The following is a 20,956-nucleotide window of genomic DNA, read 5'->3' on the forward strand; positions in this document are numbered from 1 at the left end:
GCCGCCACCTTCAACTGCCAGCTTCCAACTTCTGGCTTAATAGCCGCACGCCTGCTCACCCTGCCCCTTTTGTGATGTCATCGATGGGGCGGGTCTATAAAACACTTATTTTTTGATGTTACTGTTCCTTTAACCAAGACCAATGCTTTATCCTAGTGACAAGCAAATGCCACTTCAGACTCCATAGATTTTGCTTAGGAATAGGCTCCAGCGTATATTTGATAATGTTTTCAAACCACTTAAAACAGAGCAACTTTTAGTTTTTTTTTTTTTCCTGTAAACTGTGCAGGCTCCTTTTTGGATCGATATCTCAAAGTGCAGTTATAGAATAGAGAATTCAGCATCTTAGAACCATAATTGTTGGCAGGGGTCTTGCCCGAATGCATGATGGGTATAAGAGTTGAGGCGAAGGCCAGTTCTGGTGAGTCTTTTTTTGCCGTCGCATGCATGCGCCTGACCTGGAAGACCGAGATGGAGGTAAGACGCTTAAAGGATTGCACTGCACAATACAAAATAGGAATTATTATATTCTCGAGAATGAAAATAATTCTAATGGCTTTGAAGCATCAGTGAAGGACCTTTAAAGGATCAGTAACATACATTTTTTTCAAAAAACATTCGTTAGTATAGAACAAAAAAAAAAACACAAGGACAAATTAAACTTTTAAATTGCTAAGTCTTTATTAAGAAATAATTTACCAAAACTCCTTGCGTTCCTCTTCAGAAAAGGCGATCCATCATGCGGCGCTCGATTTCTCCTCCCTGCTTTCCTTATGGTAGATAGCCAGGAAGGAGAAATCGAGCGCTGCATGATGGATCGTTGCCTTATCTGAAGAGGAGCGCAAGCGGAGTTTCGGTAAGTTATTTCTCAATAAAGACTTAGCGATTTAAAAGTTTAATTTGTCCTTGTGTTTTTGGTTTTTTTTTTTCTTCTATACTAACGAATGTTTTTTGAAAAAAATGTATGTTACTGATCCTTTAAGCTTAAGCGGGATATCTGTAAGAACTAAATAAAGGTGAGATGGGCAGCCGAAGGAAAAAAAAAAAAATGAATGTGGAAGAATTAAAAACAACGTTTAAAAAAAAAAAATTAAATAAAAGTTATGGGGGGGAAAGGAATAAGAAAAGCATATCAAATAAAGTAAAACATCCCAGAGTAAATGGCATAAATTGTGCCCGTCTGCAACTCTGTCCTTTTTTTTGGGGGGGGGGAGGTGCGGAAAATGCTGAGCCCTTAAATTTCTCTATTTCCAATGTCCAAAGAGACAGAAAAAATGCAACTGGCTAATTAAAGCTGCGCTCTGTCTTTATAAATAACAGGAAAGTCCCAGTCTTAAACACGTCGGCCACCCATAAAATATTCAATTTTATTCCGCAGTTCAGGGCACATCCACTATGGCCCCTGCTCCTCACTCGGAAAAATGGCAGCGAGGAGGCTCGGTCCAGCCAACGCGGCACGGGGAGTAGGGTGGCGGATCGCACAACGCGGGGGAGGTCAAGACCGGAACCTCCAATCAATCTCCCCCACCAATGTCTCTCATGCTTTGAGGAAAAGTAGAGTGGCTCCAGGAGAAACGTTGGGTTTTCCACTGAAGAGCTTTAGGATTGCTTCAGGCGTTTGCGTGGAGGCCCCAGGAAGGGGCATTGGGCGGATGCTAGTGAGCGATATGCTTCTGCTACCAGGTGTGGGTGAGAGACCACCATAGACTTCCATCCCGACGTTTCCATGACATCAGAGGCGTGGCTAAGGAAAGAGATAGAAAAAGAGACAACAATAAATAAAAGATGTAGGAGGTGGTGGAGAGAAAGCTAAATGTAGGGGCAGATTTATCAAGGAACAAATTGAAAATTCTAGTTTCTTTATGGTCAAAACTGGCAAACTCGAATAGGGAGTTATCCAAAATTGATTCAAGTTTTTCAAAGAAATCCAATCGCTTTTTGAGATTTATCATGCTCTGGTCCTTTAAGAACTCGAATCCGACTAATTGCCACGTTAAGTCAACGGGAGACGTCCAGGGATCAATTCTGATTTGTTTTTCGGAGAAAAATGAGAGTTTTCGGGTCGATCCTATTCACCCGAGTTTCAAATGTTTGATTTTTATAATAAATATCGGGGTCCTGCACGAACACCCTGATCTCCCCTCATGATACAAGGCTGTAGAGAACGACGGTCCCATTTTTCACACACAGTTAAAGATAGATGGGGAGGCCCATTTATCAAAGGTCGAATTTTTAATTCAAATATACTCACAATTCGACTGGGAGGTTATTAAAGGGATACTGCCATGGGAAAACATGTTTTTTTTCCAAAATGAATCAGTTAAAATAGTGCTGCTCCAGCAGAATTCTGCACTGAAATCCATTTCTCAAAAGAGCAAACTGATTTTTTTATATTCAATTTTGAAATCTGACATGGGGCTAGACATATTGTCAATTTCCCAGCTGCCCCCACATTGATAAATCTGCCCCTAAATATTATGCACCCCTTATTTTGAGCGTCCATCCCTTTTCTAAGCCTTGTTCCCTCTGTCCCATACTTACTAATTGATGAAGTCCACAGCCTGTGTTTTCAGTTGATCCGCGCTGTGTAAGTCGGCCAAGATCAGGATTTCTGCTGCATTTTCTACCGACAGGTTACTGCACAGCGCTTCCTCGCACATCACTTTCAGGCGTTCCAGGGCATACTGCAGGAATAAAAGTGAATATAGCACTGTAACTTACGTGTCTCGTAAAGACAGTTCAATATAAAAATAAAAACTGGGTAAATAGACAGGCTGTGCAAAATAAAAAAAAATGTATCTAATATAGTTAGTTAGCAAAAATGTAATGTATAAAGGCTGGAGTGACTGGATGTGTAACATAATAGCCAGAACACTACTTCCTGCTTTTCAGCTCTCTAACTCTGAGTTAGTCAGTGACTTTAAGGGAGGCCACATGGGACATAACTGTTCAGTGAGCATGCATTCAGAGCGCACAAAGCAGTCATCGGAGCTCCACCCAGCCTTCCCTTCTGAAGTCTGCAGCTCACTGATGGTAGGGGCCCGGCTATGCAAGTAAGTGCAGCATGGCCGGGCCCCCCTTAACACTCCAAACCATCTGGGCCGGGACAACAGTACCCCTTGTCTCCCCCTGATGGCGGCCCTGAGTTTATTAACCCAAATGCTTGTAACATCTTTGTCTTTCAAACCCAAATTCAAAAGTGCTACTGTTCTATTACTACACTCAATTCCTAATGAGAGTTTTTTTTGTAGATTTCACATATATGACCGGATTCATGCAAACAAATCCTACGATTATTATTAAAGCTTTAGATCTGGCAAACGGAATCTTTTTTTTGTCCCTGAACAAAGAGAATTTACAGAAATTACCTAAGAATTGGGCGTATCCCGAGAAGAAGCCACCAATCACTGTCATGTTCAAAAGAGGCAATATTCTACATTACATGTACACACAACCATCAGTTTTATAGGAGCTGTCGGCCAGCCTTGCAGCATTGACTGCACATCCCAGTCTGCAAAAATCTTACCTTGTCTGCTGCAGCCAATAAATCATCGGCCATTTTATCAAGGTTGGAGGCTTTCCCCGTGTAGATGAAACACATCATTTCTTTAAACACATCCGGTTCCACGTCTTTTATCTCCACACGGTTCTGGAATCATCAAACCTGTTACTACCTAGCTTGGACAGACATAATATTAGGGATGCACCGAATCCAGGATTCGGCCTTTTTCAGCAGGATTCGGCCGAATCCTTCTGCCTGGCCGAACCGGATCAGAATCCTAATTTGCATATGTAAATTAGGGGTGGGGAGGGAAACACGTGACTTTTTGTCACAAAACAAGGAAGTAAAAAATCTTTTCCCCTTCCCACCCCTAATTTGCATATGCAAATTAGGGCTCGGATTCGGTTCGGTATTCGGCCGGATCTTTCGCAAAGGGTTCGGCCGAATCCAAAAAAGTGGATTCGGTGCATCCCTACATAATATCAAAGGCTATTGTGATACTAAACTCTATAGTTAGTATAGATATGGGTATATAGAATTTATGTGACAGTAGGGAGGGGTGTGTGTATGGGGCTGGGTTTTCATTTGGAGGGGTTGGACTTGATGGACTTTGTCTTTTTTCAACCTGATTTAACTATGTTATGCGGAAAACCTCAGGTTCTGAGAATTCTAGATAACAGGTCCCATACCTGAATATGAATATTAGTGCACATAATAAATCTTTTGGAGGATAAGCTGATCTATCTTGCTTTTCTTATTTCCTTCCTTTGGTTAATAGGTGTGGTATATGATAGATTATAAATGAGAACCATTCTTGTTGTTAGGTCCCATTAAAAAAACAAAAACATACCTTTTTGCTCTCTTCCATTTCATGTTCAAACATGGCGCTAAACACAGGAGACCGCGCTAAACAAACAGAAAAACAAATTCACTCAATTTGACAGGTAAAGTGATTGATTCTCTTTGGTTCAGAAAGATGTCCGCTTGCTTGTAATGCCCGTGCGAGAAACACAAAAAGAATTATAGGCAAAGACACATCAATCAATCTACGGGGATAGCGCAGTTGGAATAATGAAACTGCCATTTGTTTCTGGGGCTAGGCAGATTTTGCCCGTGTATGTGTGCAACACTAATTGCATTTAAAGGAGAACTACACCCTAACAATGAGTATTGCTAAAAATGTCCTACCGTATATACTCGAGTATAAGCCGTCCCGAGTATAAGCCGAGGTACCTAATTTTACCTCCAAAAACTGGGAAAGCTTATTGACTCGAGTATAAGCCGAGGGTGAGAAATGCAGCAGCTTCTGGTAAGTTTCAATCAGAAAATTGAGGGTTTCTGCTCCCATCGGAGGTGCCGGCGTCTCGTTTTTGGATGCCGGCGACCATTCTTGGACGCCGGCGAATATTCTTGGATACTATTCTTGGACGCCGGCGACCGTTTTTGCGCTTGACCTGAGTATAAGCCGAGGTAGAGTTTTTCAGCATATTTTGGGGGCTGAAAAACTCGGCTTATACTCGAGTATATACGGTATTTTATATAGTGAACTTATTGCACGAGGCTTAAGTTTCAGCTTGTCAATAACAGCAATGATCCAGGACTTCAAACTTGTCACAGGGGGTCACCATCTTGGAAAGTGTCTGTGACACTCACATGCTCAGTGGGCTCTGATTGGCTGTTGAGAAGCTAAGCTTAGGGCTCGTCACTAATTATCCAGCAGAAAATGAGCTTCCCTGGCTGTAATATAAGCTGATGCTACAGGTTTGCTGATTATTAAATTCTGATGCTAATTCCACTGGTTTCTGTGCTGCCATGTAGTAATTATGTGTATTAATTACTAATCAGCCTTATATTGTGACATTTCTATTCTATGTGTACTGTATATTGTGAGTGGCTCCCTAAGCTCAGTAAGTGACAGCAGCACAGAGCATGTGCAGTGAATCAGCAGAAAAGAAGATGGGGAGCTACTGGGGCATCTTTGGAGACACAGATCTTTACTGCTAAAGGGCTGTGGTTGCCTTGGGCTGGTACAGAAGCACAAAACATCATGTACAACATTTCTAGCTACTTCTTTAGTTAGGCTTTAGTTCTCCTTTAATTTCAATGGAAGAATAAACCGAATAGTTCAGACCTGCCAGGATGGCTTTGTGTGCCTGAAATTCTTGACCAGCCACACAGAGACAGCAGTCGGTGAAACGAGAATTCTCCCACAGTCCTCCGAGTTCATCTGAAAGGCGGCATTCTGGGACTTTGACCATGTTCATTGTGTTCTGGCCGGAAATGTTGACAGAATCCTGCACCACACTAACCTGGTGTGCAAAGTAGAACAGCAGGGTGAGTAATATCACAGTCTCTTGAGCATCTACAGGTGAGAGGTTTATTGGTTGGAAAAAACTGCAGACAGCTCTCAGAACTCAGATATTGTATGGGAATTGTTCCCTAAGGTGCTGTACTTACACAGAGGCTGGAAAGTATGAGTGCAGAATAATATTGCTTGTCCGGTTACCCTTGTTTTTGTGCATAGAAATCTATTGTTGGCAGTGGACCGTGTTTTTACTGTGTAGCCATGCAACTGACAGATTCCTTAAAGGGATACTGTCATGCTGCTCCCGCAGAATTCTGCTTTGAAATCCGTTTCTCAAAAGAGCAAACCAATTTTTTTATATTTAATTTTAAAATCTGATAGACATATTGTCAGTTTCCCAGCTGCCCCCAGTCATGTGACTTGTGCTCTGATAAACTTCAGTCACTCTTTACTGCTGTACTGCAAGTTGGAGTGATATCACCCCCTCCCTTTCCCCCCAGCAGCCAAACAACAGAACAATGGGAAGGTAACCAGATAGCAGCTCCCTAACACAAGATAACAGCTGCCTGGTAGATCTAAGAACAGCACTCAATAGTAAAATCCAGGTCCCACTGAGACACATTCAGATACATTGAGTAGGAGAAACAACAGCCTGCCAGAAAGCAGTTCCCTCCTAAAGTGTTGGCTCTTTCTGAAAGCACATGACCAGGCAAAATGACCCGATATGCACCTACACACCAATATTACAACTAAATACACTTGCTGGTTCAGGAATTACATTTTATATTGTAGAGGGAATTATTTGCAGTGTAATAAAATTATTTGCAGTGTAATAAAAAGATACATAATAAAAATCATGACAGAATCCCTTTAATGTATCACAGGCACAACTGCTCAGCAATATATATATCACAAATACTGGTGTAATAAAAAAATAATCATATTTTGCCTTAATAAACCAATACTAAAATCAACATTGGACATGGTTCCCTTCTTGTTATATTAAATGTGTGCTCAAAATTCCTAGCTAACCTAGAAATGAGGAGCAGCACATACAATGTGTCAGTGTTGTTATTTACAGATGATATTGCCTCGTATAAATATATTTCATTTTTCGCCAAGCTATTAAATGTTCTGGGGGCGGGAGCATTCTAGAAGCAGGTTGATTGATAGAAATATATACCTCACAGAACAGTGTTAGTTTGTCATCTGGAAGCAGGCCATTGGCCTCATCAAGTAAAAAGTCCCTGCGGATAAATTTCTTGAAGCCCCAGTCCTTCCCCTGGACAAACCGGTAGGCACGTTGACTCTCTGTGGTGAGAGAAACAGTTAGGTATGAAAGCCAAATAGGAAAAAAGAAGCAGAGTAAAGTAAAAGAACAGAGGGCTAACCTACCCATTGCCTTTGTTTCTTCTCCTTTGGCATTTAGAATGGAGAATTTGAATTTGGCACGCACCTCACTCTTTGGACAACTGACCAATAGTAAGTAGAGAGATAGATAATCTTTACTCTCCTCATCCAGTCCCTTGGGATTAACCCGCAAGCACCTGCATATACAGGAGAAAAATACAAAAGACTCAATGCTCCAGCTGATATTTGGATTTCTAAGCCACAACAAGCGACCTTGTCACGATCACTAAGATCTGGAATAAAACGGGTTCAAACAAAACAAATGAAATTGATGGAAAAGAAAAAAAAAGGAATGAAATTTTCCCTCCACCCACTTACCATTTGAGTTTATCATTGGCGCCTGAAGAGAAGGTTGAGCTCTTGATCACCTCTCCCATCTCCTCTCGGCAAAAGCTAAAATTGTTGATGGTCCACATGTAGGAAAACTTTACGACTTTAATCTGAGGAGGTCATAAAAGAAACATATTTAAATGGCTGATGTACCATATATATCACACTTATGTAATTAAAGGGATTCTGTCAGGATTTTTATGATGTATTTTATATTTCTAAATTACACTGCTAATTATTCACTCTACAATATAAAATGTCATTCCTGAACCAGCAAGTGTATTTAGTTGTAATATTGGTGTGTAGGTGCATCTCAGGTCATTTTGCCTGGTCATGTGATTTCAGAAAGAGCCAGCACTTTAGGAAGGAACTAGTGACATGCGGGTCAGGGTTTTCCCGACCCGCACCCGACCCTAACCCGCCCTCACTCACGCTTCCGGGTTCCTTTTATAGACCCGCCCCATTAATGAAGTCACAAAAGAGGTGGGGCAAGCAGGCGCAGGCTATAAGGCCGGAAGCCGGCATTTGAAGTTGGCACCACCCGCAAAAAGCAGTGCAAAGTCGACCCGAACCCGCTCAACCCATGGGTAAACCTGCAGGTATCGCGTCGGCCCGCACATCACTAGATGAAACTGCTTTCTGGCAGGCTGTTGTTTCTCCTACTCAATGTAACTGAATGTGTATCAGTGGGACCTGGATTTTACTATTGAGTGCTGTTCTTAGATCTACCAGGCAGCTGTTATCTTGTGTTAGGGAGCTGCTATCTAGTTACCTTCCCATTGTTCTGTTAGGCTGCTGGGGGGGGGGGGATATCACTCCAATTTGCAGTACAGCAGTAAAGAGTGACTGGAGTTTATCAGACTGGGGGCAGCTGGGAAACTGACAATATGTCTAGCCTCATGTCAGATTTCAAAATTAAATATAAAAAAATCTGTTTGTTCTTTTGAGAAATGGATTTCAGTGCAGAATTCTGCTGTAGCAGCACTATTAACTGATGTGTTTTTCCCATGACAGTCTCCCTTTTAGTCTAGTAATGGACCAGCCATCTAGCTATGCTCTCATCACTCACCTGAGTATAGCACCAGCTTTCTGCCACAGGGCCACTGGACATCTCAGCTGGGGGAGGGGGACTGGGTACTCGCGACATCGCCAGCTTGATAACTCCTGAGGAATGGAGAAAGGAACCCAAGGGACCTTCTCCTGGAGAAAAAAATAAAATCATTATTAAAATTATAGGTGTGGGGATGAGCAATGTGATCTCAAAAACAACAGAATTATAATGGGCCAGAATATAAATGACCTAATCATGTCCTAATAAATTTTCTACTTTTTACATTTGTTTTCGTATTTTTGGAGACCCTCACATTCCGTTTGGACACAGTAATTCAGAATATAAATGAAGCAAAAACAGAGTGGTGCATATTCATCATGGCTAATTTCATTATTCTAAATCTGCATTAAGTTAATGTTTACCTTTGAGTATGATGTAAAGAGTGATATTCTGACACAATTTGCAATTGGTTTTATTTTTTTATTATTTGTGGCTTTTGAGTTATTTAGCTTTTTATTCAGCAGCTCTGCTTGCAATTTCAGCAATCTGGTTGCTAGGGTCCACGTTACCCTAGCAACCATGCACTGATTTGGAAAAGAGACTGGTATATGAATAGGAGAGGCCTGAATAGGAAGATGAGTAATAAAAAGTAGCAATAACAATACATTTGCAGCCTTACAGAGCATTTGTTTCTTAGATAGGGTCAGTGACCCCCGTTTGAAAGCTGGAAAGAGTCAGAAGAAGAAGGCAAATAATTAAAACACTATAGAAGATAAATAATGAAGGCCAATTGAAAAGTTGCTTAGAATTTGCCATTCTATAATATAATAATATAATAATATACTATATTAATATAATAACATACTAAAAGTCAAAGTAAAGTTGAAACACCCCTTTAACAGCTATTAAATAAATCCCTGCACTTTCAACAGGAGACAAACATAGCTAAACATAAGAAGCACAACACAAATACACTGCAAAAACAAACTTATGGCACAGAAAAAAAAAAGAAGCGAGGAAAACAGACATGCGGGCATGTCACTCGGTGATTGGTCAATTTTTTTCATTGGAAACTGATCGGTAACGAAATACCTGGAAAGGATTCTTAACTTCACGGGAAGCATATTGTATTGGAATCGATCTCCTTTAACAAGAAAAACTGCATCTTGGGAAATCTGTCACCAATAAATAGGTTTGCACATCTTAAAGGGCAACTAAGCTCAAATTGCACGCGGAGATTTGTTGCTATGGAGACAAATCACCTGGAAGTGTTTCAGAGTAACGTCTATCGAACAACTGACATTTAAAGGACCAATAAAGCTCTTTGAATGAAATTAGCAATATTCACGGCTTCTCTGTTATAACAAAGCAGTGTCTGCCATGCTTTACCTTCAGTATATATATATATATTTGTGTGTGTAATTAATGCTAAATTGCTGTATTGTGGTTCTACTAGGACTGGATCAATCACTAAGCTCAAGCAACAACTGAAGCAACTTTTACAGTGTGCATTGCCTATTTGCTTTCCAACAAAACCCAAAACTGCCCCAGAAATATAATGGTGGAGCAATGTCTCTTGAGCAACCGGTGGCAAAAAAGGAAATAAAGATTGATAAAGAAAAAAAAAAAGATAAGACAGTGGAAAAGGGGAAATATGAAGGCAAAATTGAGTAGGGATACAGACCATTACTTCTTCTTATTATTTAATTATAGGATAAAATGTACCCCACAATGTAAACTGTACAAATATCGAAACACATACACAGGCATAAAACCGCAAGACACATACTTAATCAATTCTGCAAAAATCTAACACAAAATATTCAACAGTAGTAAGAGTCTATGTTACCTGATGACTTATGGCCTCCTGCTGCTCTAAGGCTCTAAACGGAGGTCATTAGGTTAATTGATTAGACTCCACTAAACTGGTGCATAATACTAAATAATGTACTTCCTACTGTATAGGAGGCTTTTTGAAATCAGCTCAGAGTTCTTTGACCAATATAAGGTCTCTTGCCTGCAGCCTCATGTGCTGATGAATGTTTTGTTGGAATACAACAGGGGGATCATGATTCCCTATATTATTTATATTTATAGTGTGTGTGTAATATAGAATATGCCAAGTTCATTTTTGTTCATTACAAAGCAGAGGAACTAAACTGCTTAGGGTGAGACAGGCTAAAAGGAGCCAAGACATGTGCAAGACCTGCAGTGTAAAGCCTTGTGAAAACTGAAGGTATTTGCATGCCTCAGGCAACACACATAGCACTGCCTTCATACCAAAAATTTGATTTTAACTCTCGCATAAGGCATCATGGGCGGAGACATGCAAATCACTCCTTTATGTCCCTGTGGACAACCCAGAACCGCTGGTTTTATAGCTCAGATACAGGCTAATAGTTCAGAGCCATAAATCCAAAAAGCCGCTCCTGGTAACTTTAAGAGCTGAATTTCCAGTTATTAAACTGGAAATCTGAGTTTTCTAGCACAGAGAGTACAATTTTGCTCTGTGTGCTAGCAATGTGGCCCCCACTGGTGATGTTAAGGTAAGTGCGACAAGTGGGGGGCGGCATTAATGCCTGAAACACCCCTGGCTACAAGCAAAGCCCATTCAGCGAATATGGAACCAGGCAAATAGAAAGCACAAACCATCCTCTTGGTCCCTTCTGTCTCACCTGTCACTAGGGTATCTGAGCAGTGATGGAAGCGGCGATGGAGAATGGTGGGTGGATGCTGCCCCCACCGGCGTCAGACTGTTTATTTCCCCCAACTTTACAGAACGGAGATGAGTTAAGACATTGTGCAATTCCGAACTAGAAGTCCAGCGGTATCTGTGCCTGTGTGTATATAATATAAAGAGAGTCACACACACTTCAGCAATGACTTCTACGTAGCACATCATGTTAACATCCTGCAAACAAAGTTATAAAAGTTGTTTCTATTATAGGAAAACGAATGTTTAAGTGCAGGCATGGGTCCCCGGTGGCCCTCCAGCTTATCCAAAGCCCATGGTTGTTCTTCTGACTAAAAGGGTAAAAGAAGAGCCCCAGGGACGCCTGTGGCATTAGCAGTAACTAGATATTACTGGGCCCAACAGCAAATGATTTCTGAGGCCCCTACATGTCTAAATGCTGACTTGTTTTACCAATGTTTATTGAAATTATATATGAATTAGGACCTCTGTACCTCCTGCCCCCCCCCCTCCGCAGCAGCAGGTTCTGCTTCCACTATAGTCACACCCATGATTGTAACTCACGGGCAGCAGGTACCCAATAACTAACAGTAAGGTTTCTGCTAGGTACCTGGTTTGTTGGTTAACGATATAATGTGGGAGAGCAGGCACATAGAGAGATATAGAGAGATAATAAAGAGAGAGACAGATAGTGAGAGAGAGAGACAGATAGTGAGAGAGAGACAGATAGTGAGAGAGAGATAGTGAGAGACAGATAGACAGATAGAGAGACAGATAGAGAGACAGATAGAGAGACAGATAGAGAGACAGATAGAGATAGAGAGACAGATAGAGAGAGCTAGAGAGACAGATAGAGAGAGCTAGAGAGACAGATAGAGAGAGCTAGAGAGACAGACAGAGAGAGACAGATAGAGAGAGACAGACAGACAGAGAGAGACAGATAGAGAGAGAGAGACAGACAGACAGACACAGACAGAGGGGTAGATTTATCAAAGAGTGAAGTTAGAGATCTCCAGAATCCGCAGAGAGAAATACCGCCTCTCTCCATTCATTTCTATGGGATTTTTAAAGGCGTATTTAACAAGGGTGATAATGAAAGTTCACCATTTGATGAATACGCCTTTAATAATCCCATAGAAATGAAAGTAGAGAGGCGGTATTTCACTCTGCGGATTGTGGAGATCTCTAACTTCACCCTTGGATAAATCTACCCCATAGAGAGAGATATAGAGACAGATATAGAGAGAGGGATGTATAGAGAGAGACAGATAAGAGATATAGAGAAAGATATATAGAGAGAGAGATAGAGAGAGAGAGACAGTGAGATATAGAGAGAGAGAGATATGGGTACAGATAGAGAAGCTACAGAAGAGACACACATGGTTCCTGTCAGCCCATAATGAACTCAGTGACAGACACAGACACTTATTCATTATTATCATGAGGCTGATACACCTCCACCCTCCAATCACAGGAAGTACACATTCCAGCTGTCAGTTTCCTGCTTCCAACTCCTCCCACTTAGGATCCCAGCGGGCCCCTTTCACCCCCAGACGCGCGGTACCTGAGTTTGGTGCCTCCCCTCTAACACCCCTCAGATGCCGCCATGGAGGGGCAGCTCACTATGTGGCACCATGAGAGGGGCAAGGAGTGCTCACTATCTGGCAGAAGAGGAGCCCTGCAGAGAACTCAGGCGCATGCGTCAAACTAGAAAGTGGCGCGCGCATGTGGAAATCACCTCAGCCAGACGCATGCGCGGTATGGAATTGGCAGCCTTAAACGGCGCGCATGCCCATTATCATAGTTTGTCGATTTTTTTTTTTCTTCCGTCCGATTGTTTCACTTATAAACCTTTGCGCTTCAAAAGCCTCGCTCGCTGTTTGAGTTGTGGGGTTGACGTGAGGCAGAAGCCGCAGCAGGCGGCGGGGGGGGGGGGGGGGGGCTTCCCTGAAACTTACCTCACAGATACGGTCCGACTCTCTCCATACTGCTGGGAAGTACGCGAACCCTCCGTGACGTCACCGGCCGCAAACAATACGCCAGGAGGCCGTGCGCGCATGCTCCGGGCGGTCATGTGACTTCTCACCTCACCATAAGAGCGGGGAAGCGGCCAGTTGTTGCTAATAGAAAATGTAAACTGTAATACAGTGTAAGAGAGAAGGAGGACGGTCTAATCCATGTTCTAGTGTTTCATAGCTGTTATTCTATGTGACTAAAAATTTGTGTCACCTCTGACAGACGAATGGGACGAGCGTAATTCTCTTGTGAGGGAAAAAGTTATTTAGACCTCATCTAAATAACAAATGCACTTTAAGGCAACAAATGTATTGTTATTGGTGCTCTTTATCTCTCATCTTTCTATTCAGGTCTCCCCTATTCATATTCCAGTCTCTTATTCACCTCAGAGCATGGTTGCTAGGGGAATGTGGACCCTAGCAACCAGATGGCAGAAATTACAAAATGGAGAGCTGCTGAATAAAAAGATAAATAACTGAAAAACCACAAATTATAAATAATGAAAACCAGGGGAACAAACCTTGACTCCCTGGAGCAACTCTGTAACCTGTTCTAATTTGCTACATTCAGTTTCTTAAAGGAGAAGGAAAGCCCCAGGGCGCAAAACCCCTCCCCCCCTCCCCTGTGTTGCCCCCCTCCCTCCTCCCCCCTGGCCTACCTGTCCCCCTGGGCAAATGCCCCTAACTTGTTACTCACCCCTCTGCGCAGGTCCTGTCCACGGAGTTCGCAGTCGCCATCTTCTCCCACGCGCGTCTTCTTCCTGCTCTGACCGGCGTCTTCTGGCGCATGCGCAGTAGGAACAGGTACCGGTACAGCTCTATTGCGCATGCGCCGAATGTCACGAAGTGAAATCGGAAAACTTCGTGACATTCGGCGCATGCGCAATAGAGCTGTACCGGTACCTGTTCCTACTGCGCATGCGCCAGAAGACGCCGGTCAGAGCAGGAAGAAGACGCGCGTGGGAGAAGATGGCGACTGTGAACTCCGTGGACAGAACCTGCGCAGAGGGGTGAGTAACAAGTTAGGGGCATTTGCCCAGGGGGACAGGTAGGCCAGGGGGGAGGAGGGGCAGCACAGGGGAGGGGGGGAGGGGTTTTGCGCCCTGGGGCTTTCCTTCTCCTTTAAAGGGATCCTGTCATGGGAAAACATGTTTTTTTCAAAACGCATCAGTTAATAGTGCTACTCCAGCAGAATTCTGCACTGAAATCCGTTTCTCAAAAGAGCAAAAAAAATTTTTAAAGTTCAATTTTGAAATCTGACATGGGGCTAGACATTTTGACAGTTTCTCAGCTGCCCCTGGTCATGTGACTTGTGCCTGCACTTTAGGATGGAACTGCTTTCTGGCAGGCTGCTGTTTTTCCTTCTCGATGTAACTGAATGTGTCTCAGTGGGACCTGGATTTTACTATTGAGTGCTGTTCTTAGATCTACCAGGCAGCTGTTATCTTGTGTTAGGGAGCTTCTATCTGGTTACCTTCCCATTGTTCTGTTGTTAGGCTGCTGGGGGGGGGGGGGGGAAGGGAGGGGGTGATATCAGTCCAAAATGCAGTACAGCAGTAAAGAGTGACTGAAGTTTATCAGAGCACAAGTCACATGACTGGGGGCAGCTGGGAAATTGACAATATGTCTAGCCCCATGTCAGATTTCAAAATTGAATATAAAAAAATCTGTTTGCTCTTTTGAGAAATGGATTTCAGTGCAGAATTCTGCTGGAGCAGCACTATTAACTGATGTGTTTTGAAAACATTTTTTTTCCCCATGACAGTATCCCTTTAAGTTTGGCCTCACTGAGCTGTTACAATTGATACAGTAGTTACTAACATTTAACACTTGCTGCTGAGACATGTATCAACTTATGTAGCCTCAAATTGGAACAATTCAGAGGCTGCACCGGGGATGCACTGAATCCACTATATGGGAGTCAGCTGAATCCCCGAAACCTTAGTGAACCGAATCCTAATTTGCATATGCAAATCGGGGGCAAGAAAGGAAGAAGTGGAAAAAAAATTCTTCTTTTGTGACAAAAAGTCACGTGATTTCCCAACCTGCGCCTAATTTACATATGCAAATTAGGATTCGGTTTCAGCCAGTTACAAGGATTTGGGCAAATCCTGCTGAAAAATGCCGAATCCCGAACCGAATCCTGTATTCAGTGCATCCCTAATGCCAGACTGACTCACCACAGAGAGGAACAGCAACATTTATACTTTAGATTTTACTTTTTAGAAAACAGTCAAATTTTTTTAAAAATAGAAATTAGTCGGTAAAAAAAAGTCTTTGTTTCTGGTCTATTATCTGAAAACACTTGAACTGGAAAAAGTGTTTGGAAGGTGATCAACCCCATAAAAAGTCAGTGTGTTATTGAAAGTACTGCTCTGATCGTAACAATTAAACTGATCTTTTTACTTTGTATAGCTTTACATTTATATATGACTTCCAGTTCTGCCTCATTCCAGATACCAGTTTATCTGCCTGTTAGGTCACCCACCCCATTGACTCAGAAAGTATTGTTCTGAGAAGCTACAAGTTTATTATTTTTTTATTATTCTCTATTACAACATTCTTTTTTTAGGCTCGGCTCCTGTTCAGCTTCGTGCCAGTCATGGAAACCACTGACTGGTTGCTAGGGTAATTTGGACTTAGTTATCAAGCTCTACATTATGCTTAAAGGTGAACTACACCTTAAATCTTTTTCATTCCAATTTTACTTAACTTACCTATCTTAACAGGTAGGGTCAGACTGGACCAGTGGGACACCAAGAGAAAACCCAGTGAGCCCTGGCCTTCATGGGCCGCATTGACTCAAGGCAACTGCACATCACCCCTCTCGCTCATCGTAAGTTAATATAAAAGGTATGCAGCGCAGCGAGAGATGGAGAGGGGGTTACATCATGTCACAAAGGGGGCCCTAGTGGATAGAGCCCCAGTGCTCCCCGGAACCCACTCCAATGCTGTTAACAGGAACTCCACCCAGAGCCATGCCAAATAGTATTTGACCTGCTGGCCCCCACTCCCTCCCTCCACTCGTCGTGGCAACATTGGTGGCCAGGCCCCCTATAAGTTAAAAAAAAACATTGGTGGCCAGTGTCCCCCATAAAAGTTAAATAAAACATTGGTGGTCAGGGGTTTAAAAAAAATGACCATTGGTGTTCAGTGGAACTTACAATTAAAGGTCTTTTTCATTCTCCTCTTTATTCTCCTCATTATTCTTCTCTATATTCTTCTCTTCATTCTCCTCTTCATTCTCCTCTTCATTCTCCTCTTTATTCTCCTCTTCATTCTCCTCTTTATTCTCCTCTTCATTCTCCTCTTTATTCTCCTCTTCATTCCCCTCTTCATTCTCCTCTTTATTCTCCTCTTCATTCTCCTCTTCATTCTCCTCTTCATTCTCCTCTTTATTCTCCTCTTCATTCTCCTCATTATTCTCCTCTTCATTCTCCTATTTATTCTCCTCTTTATTCTCCTCTTCATTCTCCTCTTCATTCTCCGCTTCATTCTCCTCTACATTCTCCTCTTCATTCTCCTCTTCATTCTCCTCTTCATTCTCCTCTTCATTCTCCTCTTTATTCTCCTCTTTATTCTCCTCTTCATTCTCCTCTTCATTCTCGTCTTTATTCTCCTCTTCATTCTCCTCTTCATTCTCCTCTTCATTCTCCTCTTTATTCTCCTCTTTATTCTCCTCTTCATTCTCCTCTTCATTCTCCTCTTCATTCTCCTCTTCATTCTCCTCTCCATTCTCCTCTTTATTCTCCTCTTCATTCTCCTCTTCATTCTCCTCTTTATTCTCCTCTTCTTCGGGCTCCTTTTGTCTGATTTCTGCGGTGGAGGTGGCGGCTTTTGGCTTCTTTCGTCTGATTTCATTGTGAATTGGTGGCTTTTGAGTCTTTTATCGACGCAAGGTTCAAGCTTAAAAACCCGCTGTGCCCCTCTAATGGCGACCATGTAGGCAGTTGTCTCTGCTTTCTAGTCCTAGTTCTAGCCCTGGCCCCAACTTTGTTTACCCCCCCAGATAAACAAATGGTTATTTACTGCTGTCTGATTCTGGGGTTCAGTTGTAGAAGCTAAATCCTATGTAGGGGACCACTTTCTAGTTGTTTAAAGGCGTTTTAGGCTTTTTCATTTTTGATCACCCATTCCCGTCCCCTTTCTTCTTAGTCCTTTGACTTTCCTCCAGCCGAGCTATTCATCCCTAGTACCATTGTTTCTCATTGAAGATAATGTGATTTAAATCACATTTTACAAGTCATTCCCTAAACTCATCTATATGAGAATGCCCCAGGGGTCAATTACACTACCCACAAGCAGACGCAATCCCGAGTATTGGCAATAGAGATAAATAGCAGCTTTGCTGATAATCATTTATGCTGGGGGGGGGGGTAACCCGTTAAATCACTTTAATATGGTTTGAGGCATATTGAGTTATATATATATGAAAGTAATTTCTCAGTATTGTGTATACCAGGGGGTTTCAAATCCGTAGCCTTCCATTCAATATGAGCAGCAACTCCCAGCATCCTTAGCTAAATTGAACCATTTGGGAGATTATGAGTTTCAATTCCTCAAAAGAAAACTTAAAAATGATCAGTGGATATCAATAGATTGCAAGCTCCAAGGGGATTTTAAGAACTCCATAGACCTCTATTTTCTGTAAAATCAATTTATAGAGCTGGGCTGCTCGACCAGTAGGCTGACACCTTGATGTATAGTCACCACCTCACCCTTTTACACCCGGACACTTCATAAATCCACATTCTGAATGGCTAATTAACAGTTCATTTAGATCTAATTAGCAGACTGCACTAACTCCTGTTCAGCCTTTTAACATGCATCTAAATCAATTGATGGCTTGTCATTTAGAATGCAATGAATTATGTGTCTGGGTTTAAAGTTGTAAGGCTCCAACCTTAGCTGAATGTGTGTCTCCCAAATTGATTGTATGCTTTGTGGGAATATTGTACTAGACTTAAAATATATATAAGTGCTGTATAACAGTCAGTATGCACATATGCATTGGCAAACATACAGGGTAAAATTAACGTTTAGTATGATACAGAGAGGGATACTCTGAGACAATTTGCAATTGATTTTCATTTTTTATTATTTGTTGTTTTTGAAATACAACTGGCAGTAGAGGTCAGGCGGCAGTTTGCCCTTTCTTTGATCAGACACTACCGGATGTCCCTTGGGCCCGTGTAATACGATGATTTTGTTGTACAGCCAACACACAATAATGTCATCAAATGACTTGACTCCCCATGGGACAATCTAGAGAGGACTGAATAACTTAAAGGGATTCTGTCATTATTTTTATGATGTCGTTTTTATGTCTAAATTACACTGCAAATAATTCACTCTACAATATAAAATGTCATTCCTGAACCAGTAAGTGTATTTAGTTGTAATATTGGTGTGTAGGTGCATCTCAGGTCATTTTGTCTGGTCATGTGATTTCAGAAAAAGCCAGCACTTTAGGATGGAACTGCTTTCTGGCAGTCTGTTGTTTCTCCTACTCAATGTAACTGAATGTGTCTCAGTGGGACCTGGATTTTACTATTGAGTGCTGTTCTTAGATCTACCAGGCAGCTGTTATCTTGTGTTAAGGTGGCCATACATGGAGAGATCCGCTCGCCTGGCGATGTCACCAAACGAGCGGATCTCCCTCCGATATGCCCACCTTGAGGTGGGCAATATCGGGCTGATCCGATCATGGGCCCTAGGGCCCAACGATCGGATCCTAACGGGCGGTCGGATAAGGGACCGCATCAACGAATAGATGCGGCCGCGATCCGACGGGATTTTTTGTCCCATATGATCGAGATCTGGCCGGATCTCGATCGGTGAAGCCCGTCGGGGGGCCCCATACACGGGCCAATAAGCTGCCGACACGGTCTGTCGGCAGCTTTTATCAGCCCGTGTATGGCCACCTTTAGGGAGCTGCTATCTGGTTACCTTCCCATTGTTCTGTTGTTCAGCTGCTGGGGGGAAAGGGAGGGGGTGATATCACTCCAACTTGCAGTACAGCAGTAAAGAGAGATTAAAGTTTATCAGAGCACAAGTCACATGACTGGGGGCAGCTGGGAAACTGACAATATGTATAGCCCCGTGTCAGATTTCAAAATTAAATATAAAAAAATCTGTTTGCCCTTTTGAGAAACAGATTTCAGTGCAGAAGTTTGCTGGAGCAGCACTATTAACTGATGTGTTTTGAAAAAAAATATTTTTTCCCATGACGGTATCCCTTTAAAAATAATTAAAGTGCTTTGTAATAGCACCTCCTCAATGAAAGGTTACCCTATGCCTTTAGTACTGAACCTTTTATGGATTAGGTGAGATTACTTCAGTTGGTTGACTTCACTTCTCTAGCCGCCACGTCCTCGCTTCTCGCCCGCAATCGATTCTCGATTCCACGAACGCATGGAGAGACGTTTCTGACATGGACTGAAAACTGCCCACTGTGCCCCGAGACAGCCGCTGGAAATTGTACAGTTACAAAGCTGCTTTGTTGTTAAGACCACTCCAAGCCCTGGAAGAAAAATAACCACAATATTTTGAAACCGATTAAGAAAGTCCCAGAGGTAAATGTTAGTTTATGGGGTTAAATTATTGAATTCAATCATCTAAAGGACTGCAGGGCACTCGCATTGCGAGTCTCATTTATGGTTTCTCACTCTCCGGCAGAGCTCAAATCACTGACATATCTCATCTGTATATGAAACTGCCATTAGGCATACAGCAACACTGGGGCTTGTTTTGGATTTTGGATTCGGCCGAACCCCCGAATCCGTCGCGAAAGATTCAGCCGAATACTGAATTTGCATATGCTAATTAGGGGTGGGAAGGGGAAAACATTTTTTGCTTCCTTGTTTTGTGACAAAAAGTCATGCGATTTCCCTCCGCCACCCCTAATTTGCATATGCAAATTAGGATTCTGATTCGGTTCGTCTGGGCAGAAGGATTTACAAAGTGGGATTATATCTATAAACTAAAGGCCATACACAGGCAGATTTAAAACCTGTGCCAAGCGCCCCAGCTTTTCCAACTCACTTACATAGGGGCCGATTCAGTAAATTCGAGTGAAGGATTAGAAGTAAAAAAACTTCGAATTTCGAAGTATTTTTTGGGCTACTTCGACCTTCGACTACGACTACGACTTCGAAACGAAGGATTCGAAGTAAAAATCGTTCGAATATTCGACCATTCGATAGTCGAAGTACTGTCTCTTTAAAAAAAAACTTCGACCCCCTAGTTCGGCAGATAAAAGCTACCGAAGTCAATGTTAGCCTATGGGGAAGGTCCCCATAGGCTTGCCTAAGTTTTTTTGATCGAAGGATATTCCTTAGATCGTTGGATTTAAATCCTTCGAATCGTTCGATTCGAAGGATTTAATCGTTCGATCGAAGGAATAATCCTTCGATCGTACGATCGCAGAATTTGCGCTAAATCCTTCGACTTCGATATTCGAAGTCGAAGGATTTCAATTCATAGTCGAATATCGAGGGTTAATTAACCCTCGATATTCGACCCATAGTGAATCAGCCCCTAACCGTATGATGGAAGCGATAGTTCAACCAGAGCCGGGGAGGTTGGGCATTTCTTTCTCTTGTTTTTTTTTGTTTTTTTCGAAGCTCCATCAACCACATTTAACAATGAG

At 42.3% G+C, this 20,956-nt stretch overlaps 1 protein-coding gene across 2 annotated transcripts; it reads right to left on the minus strand.

Moving 5' to 3' along the window:
- Nucleotides 1-1,090: 1,090 nt before the first annotated feature.
- On the minus strand, nucleotides 1,091-13,291 carry spop.S (speckle type POZ protein S homeolog). Of its 2 annotated transcripts, none has more exons than XM_018237644.2 (11): nucleotides 12,855-13,009; nucleotides 11,274-11,435; nucleotides 8,617-8,747; nucleotides 7,536-7,657; nucleotides 7,203-7,354; nucleotides 6,991-7,118; nucleotides 5,634-5,811; nucleotides 4,353-4,408; nucleotides 3,527-3,649; nucleotides 2,542-2,684; nucleotides 1,091-1,744 (listed from the first exon to the last, which is right to left on the minus strand). In XM_018237644.2, exons 3-11 carry the CDS (start codon nucleotides 8,692-8,694, stop codon nucleotides 1,600-1,602), a joined length of 1,125 nt encoding a protein of 374 aa, XP_018093133.1. In that variant the 5' UTR covers nucleotides 8,695-8,747; nucleotides 11,274-11,435; nucleotides 12,855-13,009; the 3' UTR covers nucleotides 1,091-1,599.
- Between the last annotated feature and the right edge of the window lie 7,665 nt (nucleotides 13,292-20,956).

Source organism: Xenopus laevis, chromosome 9_10S, assembly GCF_017654675.1.
Source record: "Xenopus laevis strain J_2021 chromosome 9_10S, Xenopus_laevis_v10.1, whole genome shotgun sequence".
Classification (NCBI taxonomy): Eukaryota; Metazoa; Chordata; class Amphibia; order Anura; family Pipidae; genus Xenopus; species Xenopus laevis.

What these genes read in the sequence shown, in the direction of transcription:
- spop.S (XM_018237644.2), bottom strand. Translation starts at nt 8,694, where the DNA reads ATGTCGCGAGTACCCAGTCCCCCTCCCCCAGCTGAGATGTCCAGTGGC. An exon ending in AAAGCTGGTGCTATACTCAG is followed by an intron (nt 7,658 to 8,616) that starts GTGAGTGATGAG and finishes TGACCTCCTCAG; the next exon opens with ATTAAAGTCGTAAAGTTTTC. An exon ending in AACTAACACTGTTCTGTGAG is followed by an intron (nt 5,812 to 6,990) that starts GTATATATTTCT and finishes TTTGCACACCAG; the next exon opens with GTTAGTGTGGTGCAGGATTC.